We start from the raw sequence: 14,483 nt of genomic DNA, 5'->3' as shown, positions 1-14,483 counted from the left end.
AGAATGGCTCTTAACATTTTATCGATGGGCTTTTACTGCAGAATCGATAGAAGAATAATCCGTTACTGAAGGTATTTTCAAAAAATTGGCAAGACAGATTGATCGTTTTTTGTGAAATTGTTTCTCGAGAATCGAAGTGTGCTCAATATATACGCATGAAAGTATAGTTACGATTGAAAATACGAATTATCGCCCATTTATAAAAAAAATCTTTCGAATGATTGAACGACAAAAATGATTGCATAAATGAATTTTGTAAATTACAATTAATGACATTGTAACGATTGCAAATCTACAACCTACAATTTTACGCAAGAAGATTTTTTTATCTAAATAATATACTTTATCTTGTATCACACAATACGTACTTTGAAAATTAAATAATTTCATTTCATATATGATCTTTTGATAATGTTCGCCTTGAACGATAGATGCTTCAAAAGCTTTATTTGTACACCATCTACAATTTTCACAGAAGACACTATGTCGTTTATTTTTAGGCAATTAAACGTATCGTATGGAGTAATTGAAACATAAATCGGAATGGGGATATAAAATTGTACGTAAGGTTGTAAATGTAGATGGTGAAATGGCAAATTAATATCTTGGTCCATAAATTAAATTGTATTTAATGTACTAGCAGTAGACGATGTAGCGGTTCATAAATATAATGGGCGCAATCAACAAACTGTCAGCAGTGCATTATTAAGTGCACACGTGCGTTTAATTGTTTTTGCAATCACGGAATTTAATAAAGAAGTAATCAGAATGAATAAACAGTCGGAACAATTTTCACCCGTAGATTGATCAAAAAGTTTCAACTAACATTCTTCGTTAATAACCTGATCAAATGAAAGCTAGATATTGGAAATGTTTCCATGTTGAATATGTACCTAATTTCTGGTAAATCAATAATACATGATACGAGGTGACATCATCGAGATGGGCAAACCAGACCACGTTTCCAACAATCAAACATTAAATGAATCGCTTCGTCTTATAATTTGAAAACCCAGCTATCGCATAAACATATGTTTTCTCTATCTTTGCTGCTTTGTTTATTTTTCGATTCCCTCGGTAGCTAAAAGCTATAATTCTCATTCAATAAAAATCTTTTTATGGAGCAATTCCAATCTAACTTGTGTGTCTATTGGATAAGGATATTACATAGAAAAGTATAGAGAAGTCAATGTTCAGTTTTCAAGTCCATCTTTGTTACAAACGTTTATCGGTTCCCATCGAATCAGACCCTCTTCCATTGATATTGTTTTCGGAGTTTATACGATTATTGGCGCGTGTGAGAGAAATCTTACCAACCAAACGGCATGAAACCGCTGGTCGTAACACTGACCGTTCCAACTTCTACCGTGGTGGATTCGATCGCAAGTTCGATCATTACGGTTGAAGTGATCTCGAGCTCGAAGTTCGAGATCCGATCGTCATTAAGGAGCGGAACTTTCGAAGCGGCTACTTACTTAGGCTACGATAACATCGTGTATAGGTATTGGCATTGTTTCTGGATACGCGCGTCGCTGGTTTCCTTCTTCGGGAACATAAATTTCACGGCAGACGAAACAGCTCCTTCGGAATAGAACGGGCGAGAATATGACGTTGCACGAAAATAACTTATGGAGGAATTCTATATCGGGTTAGATAAACTAGGAATTTTTTATGAACTCTGGGATTTTTATCGTTGTGCTTTAAAATTAAAAATTACCATCAGGTGAGGATCATAAAAATATTTTGGTATTTATCATGAAAACGTCTAATCGCATATTACTAATACCATATCGGACGAAATAAAAGAATATAATTGACTTGTCGATTCTTTAAACTTGACATGGATAGATTTTCATCTGTTCTATTGTTTTATGATGGTAATGTGCCGCTGAAAATTGGAAAAAGTAATAGATGTCGAATTGGTATAGAGAAATGTTGCGAGCAAATATTCTGTTTTCTATTTTTAACAATTTTACGAAAGAGGAATTAGAAAATTGCAAAAAAAATATAGTTCTAAGAAACAATGGATAATACTTTGTTTATTAATAAATTTCATAGATCTCATTTTTAGGCATTTTATATCAAAATTATACATCGTCAGATTTTTCTTCTTTTGCAGAAAACCAGCTTCCTGATTTTTTAAGAAAATCAATTTTCTGAAAAAGCTACTTTTCTCATTTTAGGAAATAGTTCGTGTTCAAAATTAATTCCCGCGTGTATCTCAAAATTAAAGAATGTTTCATCTCTTCTAGTAAATTGGCAAAATGAGGCGCAAAAGAACCAAACTAATCCACGTCATTCAGATTAATCGTTTAATTTCTGAAGAATTAAACACTGTTTTGGTACTAAAATTGAGAAACTTTCAGGATATAAAGTTGATCAGCTTGGTTTATCAGTGATTTACATGTATATAAACATGATATTACCTGAGCAATGACTACTACAAGCTAAATACTACTAACTAAATACTAACATATAACTACTAAATACTAAATACTACAAGCAATGATACGTAGTATGGGAAGAAGATAAAGCGATACCATGTGGGTTAGTAAATAGGAAAACTATTGAAAGTTGTAAGAGAATAGAAAGTTTTCTCTTGTAAATTGATATTTAAACACGTAGACATTCAAGAATTATAAAAAATTAAAGCTTTCTGTTCTTTTATGAACGAAACTGTTCTCACTGTTATATTCAGAACACGGTCTTACGGCACGATGTCGAGAATTTGCCGAATAGTTGAACTGTTAAGGTCGCGTGCTGAATATAGGAGTGTAAAAAGCTTCTGTTAAAGGTGTGCTTACGTCCGTTAATAACGTGTCCTGAATACAAAATACCCAGTCCTTGTTCTTAGCATTTCCTTTGTGCGTGAAACTTTCCTTTAAAATCGCGAGATGTGAATACGACAATTACGTTGTACGAACGAACAGTAATAGCAAGATTCTCATCGGTGTTTCCACCGAGAACACGTTCTAATCGTTAAAAACCCACTAAAAAGATTAGAAAGCTAGAGATGAAAGTGAATATAATTCGAAAGGAAGGTATGCCACAATTTTTTATTATTTCTATCTCTTTATAGAGATTAAATTAGTTCCTTTCTATTAGGAATATCGTAGTATATTAATATCGGCCCATATAAGATAATTCAATAACAGAAATGGAATTATTTTTGTTTAAATAAAAAATCTGCTATTCAGTAGAAGCGTATAGCATACAATTATTAATATATTCAATAGTATTAATTTTTATTTTCTTCTTCTTCGTTTTTTTTTCTTTCTTTTTCTCTTCTTTCTTTTCTTTTTTTTTTTTTTTTTGACACATCGACTTGCAAATTTTTGTTTCGTTATTATCTTTTTCATGGCTGTAGTTTTCCGTTTAATGAGACATATTAAACGATCGAAGTCATCTTTTTTCTGTGACATTATTTTCTAGAATAATTTTGTAGTTCTCTGATACGAAAATTAATTAAACGTTTTACGAACTCTCTCAATATCGTGCAATATCACTGTGATTCTTGATGGAAGAATTTCTCGTTGCAATAACTTATCTTATCTTCATGAATGAATTAATGATGGACATTTTAGTTCAAACAGAGTCGATAACGCATCGCTGTGTATATTTTCTGCGACTATCGGAAAGTTTCGATAAAACTGAGTCATTTAACATCCACGAAGCAAAAATATGAATGATTTGAATCGAATAGCGTTGTCCACTAATTAATAATAAATCATATCTTCCATGCATAAATGCTCAGAATTGAAATAATTTTAAGGTTTTATTTTCATACCGCGAGAATGTATGATTCATTAATAGAATAGAAAAAAAAAAGAATCTAATTAAGTCAGTAATATATGTCTATCATAATATTTCAACTAATTACAGAATACGATTTTGAAATTAGAACATGTTCGAAACATGAGCGTTTTGTGTACCATAGAAACTGATACCTGAATCGTAAACTAAATGTCAAATTAACAATTATGAAGGTTTCATGAAATATCACGTTTATAATCGATCATGATACCTACCATAACTGTCAGAAACTGTAATATCAAATAACCATATACGGGTAATGAAAATCATCGAAATTATCCAGTTACGCTAAATAACAGCTCGCATACTGAAAATTAGTACGAACAAAATGAACATCTTTAAAACGTACGAAGAAAATAATTTGCGTTACAAGCCAATAATGAAGCAAAAAGTTTCCATCACATACACACTCTAAATCAATATTGTTTATTTGAAGTATAACGACGATAACCGAGCAATTAGTAATTGCCAAACCAAATAACCATCCGCGACACTCAATATATGAGAAGTTGAAGTGGTTTTGATTTGGAACGAACGCGTGGAATGGAACAAGTGGAAAAGAATAAAAAGGACTTTACCAGTGGAAAAAGATGTAGATTCTGAAAAAAGTTATAAGTGGTAGATTAATTTATTTTAATTATTAAATTATTTATTAATAATTTATCGAAAAACACAATGATCATACGTAGGAAATAAATTGTAATTGAAAAAAGTCGATACAATTAATCTCATATAATTTTTACTATTTATTCTCCGTTTGAATCTGCAAAGGCGACACACGATGAAAGTATAGATCGTTTAAAACATAAATGATATAAATGACAGAATTAACTGAAATGTCTTTTTGTTTCTACTGCAAATCTTCGCTTCTGGCATTTACATCGTTTACCATTTCAATTGCTCTATTCGCTATTATCAGTAAATACAACGTCAAAAACCACCTAGCAAACCGCTACAACTACCAAACGCAGCAAACAACAGCGTACGAAGTTAAAGGATAGCAACCACAGGATGCATCGAAAAACCATAAGCGAGGCTCGTCACGTCGTAATCCAATTTCGTCGATGAACGAGAAGTGGTCTGTTTAAGGCGAAAGACGGATGCGTTAACGAAGACGTCTCGTGACAGGGAGGGAGAAGAAGCGCGATACCTCTCTGGCTGTTGGGTTGCCGCAGGCCCGAAGCGAAGGCCAGGCATCGAAGGATTAACGTAGCCTAATTCGAGCAGCTTAGAAGTGGCGAAGACAGGAAAAGAAGGGTCGGAAGCCGGTAATTCCAGAGGCAGCTTCGCAACTACCCGACAGAACCCGTCCAGGGAATAAAAAGCGACCTGATTATCCTTTGTTTTATCCCCGGGGAATCCGAGCGGCATCCCAGCGCCGGATTCGCCGCAATGGAGCTAGGAAAAACTTTTTAAAGACCGCCACCGTTCCTCCACGACGGCTCTTTCGTTCCGTGACCTGTTTCACTGAGCAGGAACTTTCGGAATTTCGTTCCAACTCCTTAACCGAGACTCTCTCCAGCTCTCTTCCTCCCCTTTTCTCTTTTTCTATTCGTTTCCATTTCTTTTCCCTTCCTTTTCTTTTCTCGACGACGAACACCGCCTCGCCGGATCGGCGAAGCCACCTGAAGAAGATCGAAAAGAACTCCCATCCAGTCATCCCTTCTCGATCCACGTCGAGGATTTAGCATAAGGAGCAAGGCAAACACGAGGGCGGTCGTGCACGTAGACGCGTCGGCGAATCCCATGGATCGCGCCGCGAGGATCACGGAATCGGAATAAGTTCACCGTGGTTCGGATAAAGAGGCACTTTTATCGCTGCAAAAACGGCCCATCCGCGACTGGCCGCCGCGCCACGACGTTACGCCCGCGATGAAATTGAAGAAAGATTCTATTATACCTGTATCTTTATGGTCGTTATCGTTTAATGGATCACCGAACGATATCCTCGAGCTGAGACACACTAGGGATTCTGCTCGCTCACGGGATACTACGGGAACTCACGGATGCTTTACGATGCGGAATACCGGGTACTTTTGATTGCGCAATTCCGCACTGTGACGAATGCCTCTGTTCCAAGAGATCTTAGAAAAGTTGTTCGCGCGCGATGGTAGCAGCGATCGATCTTGTGACTTACGCGAGTATTCTGACCTGTAATTAGAGAGATGTGAGATTGAAATTCAAGATCGATGATATACGTAGGGATCGATAAGTTTTCGATTGGCTTAATTAGTTTACATTCATTAAAAAGTTACGTAACGTTAAAATATTAAAAAATGAACGAACAAAAAAAAATTGAATTAAAAAACAGCGTAAAATATTTTGAAATTACTAATTGGTGTGCCCCAGGACTATACAAATATAGATAAAAATTATTTGTAGAGTATAGTATAAACATGGAATAAAGTAACTGTTTTGAAAATATATTAAGTTGCTAATCTTGTTGGTTGTATAGCACAACTTCTAAGATACTTTATGGTAAGAATATTCTGGATATTATAAATTCCATTCCTGCTTATAAAACCCTTATCATCGCGAGGTCTAACGTTTTGAATTCAGCCCTAAAAAAATTATACCGTTTACTTACGGGATGACCTAATATAAAATCCTGATGGTAGGCCCATAGTACTACATATGAGAATTCTACTGATTAAGATAGACAACAGTTTTGTTATTCTTCCCACTTATCTAACTACGTCTATCATATAAGTACCTATATTTACAAATGTGATAAAGCGTAGTATATTTTTAACCAAACACGATGCTTACCTCACAAATTTGACTATAGAATTGTCTTCTTCTAAATAGAATTAGTATTTCCAATTTTATCAGCCAACTAGAGAAGAATTTTACATATTCAATCTCATAAGTATCTTTATTATACGAAATACAAAATTTATTGTATAAATTTTACTATATTAATTTATCAATTTATTTATGAAACGTAACCGAACCTTTGAATAAGCAGATTAGTTAAATCTATTCATTTGTACGCTATAGACTTATCTCTTTCAATCACAGTTTAATTGTCACTTGTATCGTTTGTTCATTATTAATTAACATTTACATTTCAACCTTTCGATTGTACTTATAATTTTATCAACCAACTACAGAGATTTCTGCAATGTACATATTATAGTTATGCATATTAATATTTCAAAAAAGCTCTCTCGTTTTCTCTCTCTCTCTCTCTCTATTTATTGGTTTTTAAAGAGCGAATGATTTAAATATCGCGTTGCATATTTTACTTGCTTGCGTTTCTATCTAAAAATTCTTAGAAACTGTCCGAATTGCGAAATAAATTTATTCTACATAATTGTAAGATTGTTCTATAGTTAACGGCAGAAGAAATTGACATCAATATTTCCATAACACACCAAACAATTTAACATGTCACAGAAAGGAAAGAATACTGGCTTTGATAAAAGACAACATGTAATTCATCATAGGGGAAAGGGTAAAAGTTATCGTGAAATTGCACGATTATTATTCGCTGACAAGACGAAGAAGGCAGCATCGAAATTCGGAAATAAAGTGAGCAACCTCCTTTCTGTTAAAAATCTTTTGTTACACGTTATTGTTAGAAAGAAACGGTTCATATTATATACGCAAATTAAATCACCCCCCTCTTATACAAAGCAACAAACAGATACTGTTGCGTCCGAATATTAGCATGTATAACACATTATATTTATTTCAAAGTTCGTGTCCAATTCGTTCTTTCCACACGTCTGTAAGTTTCCTGTTCTCAGTTTTGTTCGAGCGCGAGGGTAACTTCCCCGCTCGGAATCGTAAAAAGGAAGGGACAGAGGATCCCCACGGTATGTTTCCCTTAATCCACGACCCACTAAATATCTCCACTCATATTTCCCTTTTATTTTCCTCGCAAACTAATTTCACGACGCTTCATAGAGGCGGCGAGCAGGTAACCACCGCGAGCACCGCTTCCCATAGATACATCCAAGAACGAATCCGCAGAAATGAATTCCGCATGCGAGAGAGAGAAAGAGAGAGAGAGAGAGGATCCGGTTAAATCAGCCGCTTTATGCGCGGAAACCGTGGACTCGTTCGTCCGCTTTTATTTCAATTTCGCAGTACGTACGAGACTCGTTAAGGGCGCTAAAGAAAAGCTGGAGAAAAAAGCGAAGAGAACGAGAAACAGAAAAATAGAAGCGTAAAACAACTATGTATGTATGTAGGATGCTTACGCTCCAACCTATAAACTACGAGACATTTAGTAGATTTGAGATGGGGACGAGTTTATGTGATAAAAAATCAGAATTATGAAACAAAAGTTTCCTACTGTGGTGAAACGTGAATCATAGAACTCCTGAGAAGTTAACTTTTTGGTATTATTCAATTCGCGTATTATCATATGGTTTTATTTGAATACACGAGAAAAGAGGGATGATGGATACATAGTTTGATTCTCTTTATTTCTTAGCTAACTACCTTATAACATAATAATGACTACCAGTAGTTTCAGCAGACTTAGGAAACTTTTCTGCAAACATAGATATTAGGGCAATTTCATGTTTGTAAATTCTTAAGAAATATTTTTCTTTCAATTATAAATGGAGTTCTTTTTATTGACTTATCGACGTCAGATTTAAATTAACAAAATCATATCACAAGACAAATTATTACAACTACTCGATAAAATCATATTTCTAACTTAAAGAGAAATTTGAATGAGCCCTAGCCTTTGGAAAACAATTTGTCCGAGTATATTGACGCTAGAACTACCAGAATTTTTTATTACAAATGATCGATCGACAATTTTTCAGGTATTTTATAAATTTATTATTCCAGCTATCGTATGTATAAAACATTTCCTCCTAGGTATTTTTCATTTTAATTTCGTTGGCACAAGCTCGCGCTTTGTTCAGTAATAATTCTAGCGTTAATAACACAGTCAGCAGGAGATCCAATAATAAATAAAAGTGAGAAATATTCCAAATTTCTGGCTGGTTATATATACATATAAGATAGAGGAGGAGTAGAGAACAAATTCCTCACTACCTTGGGATTACCAGCAGGTTAATTACACGAGAAAACGTAGCCTCTGTTTACTACAGTGGCTATTTGTTTTGCAGGTGTTATCAGCCAGGTGATAAGCACCCTTGCACCGACTGGGAAGCCGAGCACGCTGACACGAGCGTTCTTCTCGCTCTTTTTTCACCGTTTCCCCGCATCCTTGTATTCCACGGCTTGGTGTCGACTCGGAGGGTGGCCTGTGCTGTGCGGTCCTCGAGCCGGAACACGGAAGCCTTCGCGGCGTGCACCGTTGAAAACGCGCCGGGGGATGATAGAAGATGAGCGCGACCGGTGAAGGAGGGGCGAGAGAAGAGTGAAGGCAGCCACCGAGAAAGCTATCCGGAACAACGAAGATGAGATGGGATGCCGCGCTCTACCTACTTTCTCTGCTGCTCTTCTCCTTGGCCAATCTTTGCTGGGCTCTCGTCGAAACTCGAGGTACGTGCGAATTTTCGGACTCGATGCTTCCGTCTCACACCCCCTGACGGCTCCGAGATTAATTCATCCGATCGAGACTATACTTCATCTTACTAGACGTTGCCCGATAAAAACCTTGGCGAACATCGTCTAAACCAATTTCCACGTGAATACTGTTTTTGTGCTCTTGATATATTGCACGGTTAGAGGATATCGTAGAAGATATTGAAATGAATTTCTGGGCACGGATTTCGGAACAAATATTTCGTTATGTTCTACTGTCTTTTTTTTTAGGTATTTTTAGATAGGAAGAATACCCTTCTTTTTTGCTACTCCATTTTTTCCTAGTTTTTTCAAGGGAAATATGGAAACCTGCGGACCGCCTAGAGGGATGAGTTTTTCATCTTTCGGTTAATGGGGAAAAGGTTTCTTTGAAACGCGGAGAATAATTATGCGAATTCGTAGAATTAGTAAAGATAGTTTAATGATTATTAAATTTCTCCGTTAGAATTATTCTACTTTTATTCGGCGAATAAATTACGGAAGAAAGTAAATTCCGAAAAATAGACTTGTTGGCCGTTAAAATGATTTTATTTCAACAAGTATGAAGATTTATTTTAAAAGAGATAGGCAGACAGACAGAAAGAAAGAATTAATAATCTAGCTAAAATTAGAATAACGTAATATTCAAATATAGAATAAATTAAATTAAACAAGAAGCAAACTCGATAAACAAATATAAATAACATTTTATTCGTACCAAAAATTAAAGTAACGTATTTCTCTTTCATTTCATCTCTATTTATTTATATTCGAGAAAAAATCAAAAGCATACAATCGAATAACACGATCAATGTATAAAATTTTCTAACGAGAGCAAATGGAAAAAGACTTTGTCTGGACAACGGAATAAAGTAGCAGTGCTAAATCAATGCAAACATGTTTCCGATCTCTACTATCTCTACAATTTCATCGCAAAAAGGAACGCTGGTATTTGCCTCGGTTTCCAGCGTTGATTCAATAACGAACGAGGAGGTAAGAGGAGGAAGTTTTTTCCCCCCGAGGATAAAAAATTCCCTAGCATTGTTTGAAATTCCGCGCGCGATACTCAGCGGGAGAGGTGTTACCCAAAATAAAGAGCGGCTGAATTAAGGATCATCCGGTTATCAGATACGTGCCGACGCATACGATTAATTATATAGAGCATTCGTGGGCCGCTCTGTCGGTTGCTTAGGAATTTTTCGCGAAGGGGTGAAACGCTATGAATATTCATACGGCATCGAGCTCGAAGTCGAACATAATCCAACGGTTCGACAACGTGACAATCATTTCTGATTTTCCCTTAATTCGACTCGCCACCACCGGTCACCGGTATTCAAATCGTGCGGGTGTAAAGCGGCGAACATTTAAATTCCACGTACTCACGACGATTCAAATTAAACAATTCGTCGGTCGCAATTATTCGAGCCGCACGCTCTACCGTAGCCCTGCTATTTTAATTAACCGGAGAAATAATAACGTCAATAATTGCGTGACTCGATTCTGCGTTCTTCTTTTTCGTTTTTCTCTCTTTTTTTCCTATATTAAATTGTAGTTGTACGAATGAATAAAAGAGCGAATGGACGCGAATAAAAGTTGTTAAATATTTCTATTGTTTGATTGGAAAAATGTTCGGACGATAGGAAATTGATGATTCTTCGAATTGTTTGAATTGTAGGAGATAAATTTTGTTACTGCAGATTATACGTTAAGGAAGTTTGTAAAATTCGTAATTCAGGCTGGTTTTTAATTAAAATAACGATTGCAAACTTTTTGATATATTTATTTATTGTTTTATATAATTTTTTAGGATTACTTGATACATAACTTAGTAGTAATAAATATTCGTGAATATTTTTGTCGTATTTTCCGATTTATTTAACAAAATCGTTGCAATTACTAGATTTGAATACTTTCCTTTTTGAATTCAACTTTGCCTATATTGATCTTAAAAAATCTGAAATATAGGAGTTCTTATTTAACCGTCAGGCGTGTATAACCGGTTTTTTGCATTTTCACTCTACTACACCATTCTCCACTCTGCCACGAATATTTCTACTCAACAAAAAGGGAAATTTCTATCTGCTTGGAACATAATATTAACAAAACCATCTACGACCAGCACCGTAGCGAATGAAAACAAAGTCGTTCATCCAATCTTACATCCTAATAAATACAAAAATTCCACAAAGCTAGCGACAACTAAATTCACTTATTTACTTTTATTTTTACTAGATAAATAATATGAAAAGTTACAAATTTGTATTTACTGTAGAACTATTGACGATTGAAGCATGAAGCTTGTAGGAAAGAAATTCAAATGAAATTCATATGGAAAAATACGCAGTGCAAAAAAACAACAAACAAACATTTCTCTATATATTTTATGAAAAATCAATCTGAAATCCCCAGAAGTACGCTATTTCCAATCTATAAAATTATTATGAAGAATTGTGAACTGGTTACTTTTACCTCCTCTAGTAACAAACGGGGAAAATCCCTGATCTATATACAAAGTTTAGTAAAAATCACTTATATCCCCAGAAATACAGCGTTGCAAATCTGTGAAACTACTACGAGAAATTATAACTTGTTCATCTTACAATTAGTTGTTCCAGTAACAAAGGAAAGAATAACTCCATACCCATGTGCATACAATATACCTAGGTACTTCACCAAAAACCATTCAAATCCCCGTAAATGCTCCATTGTAAATCAGATATAAAACTACTATGAAAAATTATGAACCGATCAGGTTGACTACTTCGGTAGTTTCAACGTTAAACCAGCTTAATCGATCCTCGATGCGTAAAATTTGACAGAGGTGGAGAATGGAAAAAGAAGTACACGTGGCTCCGCGCCGCATCGGACGAACAACGCGTCCTACGTAACGTTATTCGAGCGACGTAATGGCTGTTTACCATACAAGGCAGACCAGGGGAACTTAACGATTCGACACCGGCAAAAAACTCGGCAATTATACGCAGCCGCCGACTAATTTGCAATTGACTCGCGTGCGAATCCACCAGTAATTATTAGTATCGGCCCCGCCATTATTGCTGGGCTAGAGGTCCTCACGTTCGAAAGGGCTCGCGCGATATTGTATATTGCCGTGGTCGTTGAATTATGGAAATTGGTCAGCTCGCTTGGCCGACAGGCTCGCTAATTAATTATTAATGCAAGCGCTACTTATTAGTCGTTACGCGGCTCCGCGTCGATGGACCGCAAATGCCTCCGATTTTTAGCCGTTCAAAGGCGCCCTTATAATTGGCTCGTGACTTATGGTAGCCGAGCAGAGGATGTCTTCTGAAGAACTGACACGGCGTGCAGTCACGACTCGTTCGTTGTTCTAACTGATCGTAGCAGAATGTCTTTATTTTTAATTAATTATAAGATTCTTCCCAGTCGATTTACATCAACGAATTCTATTCATTTAACATCTTGACGATGAAATAGGTCCCCTGAATTTTTTTCTTTCGTTGCTACTTCTTTATGAAATTTGAAGAAGTTAAAGTATTTATAACATTATGATAGATTATTGCTGAGAACTTAATGGGTTAAGAAAATTACGAAGGTAATCGAGTATTTATCTATTGTGAAATTTCTTTGTTTATTTTGTTTTATTTGATACAGGGTAAAACTGTAAAACATCTTATAAAAAGATGTTCATTTGATTGAAAATAATTAGGAAATTTGCTGACAAAAATTAAGGGACTGAAATATTATTTTTTTGTTAGATGTTTATCATATTATTCATTTGTTATTACATTATTTTATTTTATTGATCACATCATGAAACATGCATTTGGTTTTTTATAATTCACGTGTTTTCTTTTTAGAATTAATTTCAGTTGCGTATTAATCTTTATTTATTCTTTGTGCATAAACGAGGTAATATTATTATTTAAAATACGAAAGACAAATAAAAATTAACTTACAGTTTTCAAATATCGCGTTGAATAAACATAGATAAAATGTTCATTAGTATAATAATTAACGATCAGAATCAACAATTAATAACACAATTAATAACGATTTTTTCAGCAATTCCATGCAAAGCGTATAAATATATCGCGCAAACATACGTGAAAATTCCAAAAATATATAATAATATCTCTTTGTTTTGGAAAAAAAAATATTTCCAATTATTTATATGTAATATACAGTTTTGTATTAATTTATACATTGAAGCCGTTATTACATTTTCTAAAACCTACCTATATAAAATGCCTAAAGTATTATAGAAATAGGTTCGTAAAATTGTTCGAAAATTAGAGTGAAATAATCAGGAAGGAAATTACTTTGCATATTCCCTTCACTATTAATTAGTTCAGAGAATCATACAGATTTATCTCAAATAATTATAGTTCGACTCCGAAATTTCAGAAGTTATTAATTTTTGTTCGGTCCCTCATTCATTCTCAGTGATTTAAGGGGCGAACGAGAAGGGTTTCGAGATAAATGAAGACGATGGGAAACAGGTCACGCAATTTGACCGAATTCCGTATAAAATTTCGAATTATGAAGATTGCAGGCTTCGTTCCTTAAAGCGTGCAAATTAATTACTAATAACGCCTCACTTACTACTAATTATACGGCTTAGTAATGTCGTTTGTGTTGCCGACAACAATATTCGATGCTGTTCTTCGACTTTCCGCCGAGTAGATTTTCATTAATGATCCGTCAAAGGTGTAATCATTTCTCATTCACCTTTTTTTTTAACCCTCCAGCAGCCACCATTAATTATCGCTCTACAATGTCGTTACGTTATTAAACAGGAGCGCGTTGTGGGAACGTTAGCTCGAAAACTGGATCTTAGAGAGATGGGAAATGATGGCAACTTACTTTTGTTCCAGTTATATTCAAATAATATTAGACTGTAGTGTATACGAATTGTTTAATTAAAAATCAAGTTGCGCATGACTTAGAAATTTTATTTGAAGCAGTTCTAATCAAAGCAATTTAAATTTCATTTTTATCATGTTTGAGTTTAGGACAAAAATAGTTAGTTAAATAGTCGGTGATAAATGTAAGGAATTTAAAAGTTATATAAAAGTTAACTACATAGAAAATTGATTAAATTAATCAGTGGTAAAAGATTGGAATTATTCTTATTCTTATTCTAAGATATTCTCTTATTATACATTATGCATTATACATTTAGCATAGGAAAGAAG

General features: G+C 34.8%; 1 protein-coding gene across 1 annotated transcript in view; it reads left to right on the top strand.

Moving 5' to 3' along the window:
• The window catches only part of LOC117235056, a 68,840-nt gene that overhangs the window by 31,808 nt on the left and 22,549 nt on the right, over positions 1-14,483 (top strand). The window contains exon 2 of the mRNA XM_033496726.1: positions 8,910-9,288. Within this exon, the coding sequence (XP_033352617.1) occupies positions 9,204-9,288 (85 nt within the window). The 5' untranslated portion in view covers positions 8,910-9,203. The remainder of the gene's footprint in view (positions 1-8,909; positions 9,289-14,483) is intronic.

This window comes from Bombus vosnesenskii, unplaced genomic scaffold (assembly GCF_011952255.1).
Source record: "Bombus vosnesenskii isolate JDL3184/JDL3185 unplaced genomic scaffold, Bvos_JDL3184-5_v1.1 scf7180000013314, whole genome shotgun sequence".
NCBI lineage: Eukaryota > Metazoa > Arthropoda > Insecta > Hymenoptera > Apidae > Bombus > Bombus vosnesenskii.
The sequence above is the reverse complement of the archived record's forward strand: the minus strand, read 5'-3'. Positions and strand labels throughout refer to the sequence as shown.